At 55.9% G+C, this 6,000-nt stretch overlaps 1 protein-coding gene across 1 annotated transcript; it reads left to right on the top strand.

Annotated features, from left to right (window-relative positions):
- Window positions 1–1,377: 1,377 nt before the first annotated feature.
- On the top strand, window positions 1,378–5,329 carry LOC310957813 (uncharacterized protein; the record flags this gene model as incomplete). The annotated part of the gene is given in 7 exon segments (XM_083928546.1): window positions 1,378–1,770; window positions 2,055–2,263; window positions 2,265–2,582; window positions 3,135–3,254; window positions 3,329–3,462; window positions 4,310–4,433; window positions 5,044–5,329. Coding segments are annotated over 7 exon segments (1,458 nt in total). The 3' UTR covers window positions 5,204–5,329.
- Window positions 5,330–6,000: the final 671 nt, after the last annotated feature.

Raw genomic sequence — 6,000 nt, 5'->3', positions numbered from 1 at the left:
AGAGACCGTAGAAGAAGAAGTAAAGCGGAAGTAAACAGCTCAGTTTGTTTACAGCAGCACGTGAGTTCTTTATTGTTAATGTGTTTAAAAACAACAACAACAACAACAACAATAACAACAACAATAAGGTGACACGTCGCCTGTTTATAACAGGCCGTTAGCTTCTGCTAACACCGTTAGCTGCTGTTAGCTTCTGCTCACACGTTAGCTCCGGTTTGAAAGCTGCTGTTAGCTTCTGCCCAAACCGTTAGCTCCAGTTAGCTTCCTGCTAACACCGTTAGCTGCTGTTAGCTTCTGCTGACACCGTTAGCTCCTGTTAGCTTCTGCTAACACGTTCCGGTTTGAAAGCTGCTGTTAGCTTCTGCTAAAACCGTTAGCTCCTGTTAGCTTCTGCTAACACCGTTAGCTCCTGTTAGCTTCTGCTTACACCGTCAGCCCCTGTTAGCTTCTGCTAACACCGTTAGCTCCTGTTAGCTTCTGCTAACACGTTCCGGTTTGAAAGCTGCTGTTAGCTTCCTGCTAACGTCATGACGTGTGTGTGACGTTCTCCGTGTAACCGCAGACTGTAATGACGCGAACACGTGAAGATGAAACATTAAAAAAAGTTCTGAATGAACACAGGACTGATGCATGACGTCATCTGGACAAACAATAACAGGAAGTGTGTGAGGAAACATCAGTGAGGCTGGAGGGAACCCGGTAAAGGGGGTCAGGAGTGATCCTGCCCAGTCTGGTGGGGGGGGTCCAACTGGAGCTGTCGCTGAAGGGGGGGGGGGTCTCCGTGGAAACAAGTTCAACTCTGTTTAACTCAGTTAAATATCTGTTTAACACAGATACTGGACCCTGGACCTGGACCCTGGACCTGGACCCTGGACCTGGACCCTGGACCTGGACCTGGACCCTGGACCCTGAACCTGGACCTGGGCCTGGACCCTGAACCTGGACCCTGAACCTGGACCCTGAACCTGGACCTGGACCTGGACCTGGGCCTGGACCCTGAACCTGGACCCTGAACCTGGACCCTGAACCTGGACCTGGACCCTGGACCTGGACCTGGACCCTGAACCTGGACCCTGAACCTGGACCCTGAACCTGGACCTGGACCTGGACCCTGAACCTGGACCCTGGACCCTGGACCTGGACCCTGAACCTGGACCTGGACCCTGGACCTGGACCTGGACCTGGACCCTGAACCTGGACCCTGGACCCTGGACCTGGACCCTGACCCTGGACCTGGACCCTGAACCTGGACCTGGACCCTGAGCATTGAACCTGTGACGTGGTGTTGATGTCGTGGTGATGTCATCAGTGATGTCGTCGGCAATGCGGCGGTACCGTGACATCAGCCCGGTGACCCTGCAGGTGGGGGGCGGGGCCATGAGCTCCAGCCTGTACTGTGGGGAGGTGCAGGGTCTGGGGGGTCTGGGGGGTCTGGGGGGTCTGGCGGAGTCCTTCCTGGTGGAGCTGTTCCGCTGTAAACTCTGTCAGTTCACCTGCGGCCTGAAGGCCTCCATCAGCAGCCACCTGCTCCGGCACCGCCCCCCCACCCTCACCTACCTGGGCGGGGCCGGCGGAGGGGGCGGGGCTGAGGACACAGAGGAGGCGGGGCTCCGTCAGGGGGCGTCGCCCTATCAGCTGGACCTGAACGGGGAGAAGCAGAGCGGCGACGACGACGACGAGGACTTCCTGCTTTACAACATGCTGCACATGAGCCCGCCCACCTGTGACATCAGCACCGAGGGGGGGCTGCAGGTGGCCCACACCTGTGAGGTACACACACACACACACACACACACACTCAGAGACAGACACACACATACACACAGGGACACACACACACACACACACACACACATACACACACACACACACACATACACACAGGGACACACAGGGACACACACACACACACACTCAGAGACACACACAGACACACACACACACACACACACACACACACACACACACACACTCTCAGAGACACACACACACACACACACACACACACACACACACACACACACACTGACGTGTTATTATGGGATGTTTTGCAGGTCAGCACCCTGTTTGAGGAGGACGCGTCCCTCTTCCCTCTGAAGGGGGGGTCTGTGGACCTGTCCTGCCCCATGGACCCCCCCTGCCCCATGGACCCCCCCTGTCCCATGGACCCCCCCTGTCCCATGGACCCCCCCCCCACGCAGGAGGAGACGGCTCAGTCGGCCCACCTCATGACTCTGGGTCTGTGCCGCATCTCTGCTGCCAAACCTCCCCCCGCCGCCGCCCGCCCCCCCCCGCCCTCCGCCCGCTGACTCCGCCCCCCCGCCGCAGCCCGACGGCGTGGCAGAGACCCCCCCCTCGGGTAAACGGAGGCTGTCGTGTGCTCTGTGTGCTCTGACGCTGCCGTCACGGCGGCTGCTGGACGTCCACGTCAGGTCTCACCGCCCCGCCGGAGGCTTCAGCTGCGTCCGCTGCAGCTGGAGCGCCGACACCTGGGACACGCTGGAGCCTCATTGGACGAGCCGCTGCAGGAAGAGGAAGAGGAGGAGGAGGAAGAGGAAGGAGGAGGAGGAGCGTCCAGACAGGTACACGCCACTTACAGCTGCAACCTCTCTAATGTCCACTTAAAGCTGCATTCTCTCTAATGTCCAGCAGGAGGAGACTCCACTTAAAGCTGCATTCTCTCTAATGTCCAGCAGGAGGAGACTCCACTTAAAGCTGCATTCTCTCTAATGTCCAGCAGGAGGAGACTCCACTTAAAGCTGCATTCTCTCTAATGTCCAGCAGGAGGAGACTCCACTTAAAGCTGCATTCTCTCTAATGTCCAGCAGGAGGAGACTCCACTTAAAGCTGCATTCTCTCTAATGTCCAGCAGGAGGAGACTCCACTTAAAGCTGCATTCTCTCTAATGTCCAGCAGGAGGAGACTCCACTTAAAGCTGCATTCTCTCTAATGTCCAGCAGGAGGAGACTCCACTTAAAGCTGCATTCTCTCTAATGTCCAGCAGGAGGAGACTCCACTTAAAGCTGCATCCTCTCTAATGTCCAGCAGGAGGAGACTCCACTTAAAGCTGCATTCTCTCTAATGTCCAGCAGGAGGAGACTCACTTAAAGCTGATATTTGATCTGTGTCTGCAGACGCCTCTCAGCCAATCAGGAAGCAGCACCTGAGCGCGCCCCAGAGAAGAAGAAGAGAACCAGGAAACAGGAAGCAGAGGAAGAGAAGCCGGCGCTGTTCTGCTGCTCTCTGTGCCACAGGTGACTACATTACCCAGACTCCCTCAGTGCGTCAGCGTCACAGCAGGTGTGTGACCTGCTGCTCCTCTCCACAGGAAGTGCTCCAGTAAACTGACCCTGAGGCGCCACCTGGGCACGCACGGGGGCGAGAGACCCTACACCTGCCGCCACTGCCCCTACAGCAGCAGGCTGAAGGCGTCGCTACGGCAACACCTGAGGACACACACAGGTAACACACACACACACACACACACACACACCTGAGGACACACACAGGTAACACACACACACACACACACACACCTGAGCACACACACAGGTAACACACACACACACACACACACACACACACCTGAGGACACACACAGGTAACACACACACACACACACACACACACACACACACACACACCTGAGGACACACACAGGTAACACACACTCACACACACTCACACACCTGAGCACACACACACACACACACACACACACCTGAGGACACACACACACACAGGTAACACACACACACACCTGAGGACACACACAGGTAACACACACACACACACACACACACACCTGAGCACACACACACACACCTGAGGACACACACAGGTAACACACACACACACACACACACACACACCTGAGCACACACACAGGTAACACACACACACACACACACACCTGAGGACACACACACACCTGATGACACACACAGGTAACACACACTCACACACACACACACACACACACACACACACCTGAGGACACACACACACACAGGTAACACACACACACACACACACACACCCCTGAGGACACACACAGGTAACACACACTCACACACACACCTGAGGACACACACAGGTAACACACACACACACACACACACCTGAGCACACACACACACACCTGAGGACACACACACACCTGATGACACTGACTCTTTGTGTGTGTGTGTGTGTGTGTGTGTGTGTGTGTGTGTGTGTGTGTGTGTGTGTGTGTGTGTGTGTGTGTGTGTGTGTGTGTGTGTGTGTGTGTGTGTGTGTGTGTGTGTGTGTGTGTGTCTGTGTGTCTCAGGTGAGAGACCGTACAGGTGTCCTCAGTGTCCGTACGCTTCCATCGACCGCAGCTCTTTGCTCCGACACCGAAGAACTCACAGTCAAGAGAAACCGTACAACTGTGACCTGTGTGACTACAGCAGGTAACACACACACACACACACACTCACACACACACACAGACACGCACACACACCTGTGACCTGTGTGACTACAGCAGGTAACACACACACACACACACACACACACACACACACACACACACACACACCTGTGACCTGTGTGACTACAGCAGGTAACACACACACACACACACACACACAAACCTGTGACCTGTGTGACTACAGCAGGTAACACACACACACACACACACACACACACACACACACACACACACACACACACACACACCTGTGACCTGTGTGACTACAGCAGGTAACACACACACACACACACACACACACACACAGACACACACACACACACCTGTGACCTGTGTGACTACAGCAGGTAACACACACACACACACACACACACACACACACACACACACACACACACACACACACACACACACACAACTGTGACCTGTGTGACTACAGCAGGTAATACACACACACACACACACACACACACACACACACACACACACACACACAGAGACACACTCACACACACAGACACACACACAGAGACACAAACACACACGCGTCGGTCTGTGGTTGCCGTGGTAACGTGTGTTTCCTGTCCCAGCATCCAGAAGAAGAGTCTGGACCTCCACGCTCGGCGCCATCACACGGGCGAGGTGTTTCCGTGCCAACAGTGCGAGTACTCGAGTCCGGACCGCCAGCTGCTGCTGCGACACGTCCGCAGACACCACGGCCCGTCCGCGCAGCACGCCGCCGCGCACTGACCTCACAGTGTGGGACGGTTTTCTTGTGGGCGGGGCCACTGATGTCACCGCCCCTCCACTAAGCCCCTCCCTTAACAACCACGGCCCTGCCTTAGCAACAGTAACTATGCAGTGGAGTCTGATGAACGACGCCCGTGTGAACCTGCGGTCCGACGGCGGCGTGGAGAAGGTTCCTCGTTCCGGGGGTGCCGTCCATCGTGGGTTAGTGCGTTGAACGTTTCCATGACAACGCCGTCACAACGCCGTCTCACCTGCTGAGGCGTTCAGAGGTCTTCCTGCTCGCCGCCGACCTCAGCACATGTTTCTGACGGCAGAAGATTCAGTTTACTGACGACGCCGTGTTCTTCAGCGTAACCGTGGAGACGGACTTTAACGCTTTCTTCTTAGAACTGTTTTAAATCTTTGTTTCACTTTTACAAAAGAACAGAAGCGGAGCAGCTGCAGACGGGAAGGAACAGAACCAGGTCCGGGCCTCGCCGTGGCGGTCCGGGCCTCGCCGTGGCGGTCCGGGCCTCGCCGTGGCGGTCCGGGCCTCGCCGTGGCGGTTCCGGGCCTCACGCTCCACAGAGACACGTGGACGTAAAGACGGGAGCAGAGGAGGGAACCGGGTCAGTTCTGGTCCGACCCGTCAGGGGAAACCCCGTCACTGTCCTCCTCCGTGATGAACCCACACTCACGAAGGAGGAGAAGAAGAAGAAGAAGAAGAAGAAGAAGAAGAAGAAGAAGAAGAAGAAGAAGGAGGAGAAGAAGAAGGAGAAGAAGAAGAAGAAGAAGAAGAAGAAGAAGAAGAAGAAGAA

This window comes from Echiichthys vipera (assembly GCF_963691815.1).
Source record: "Echiichthys vipera genome assembly, chromosome: 15".
NCBI lineage: Eukaryota > Metazoa > Chordata > Actinopteri > Perciformes > Trachinidae > Echiichthys > Echiichthys vipera.
Note: the sequence above shows the minus strand (reverse complement) of the source record. Positions and strands in the feature narration are given on the sequence as shown.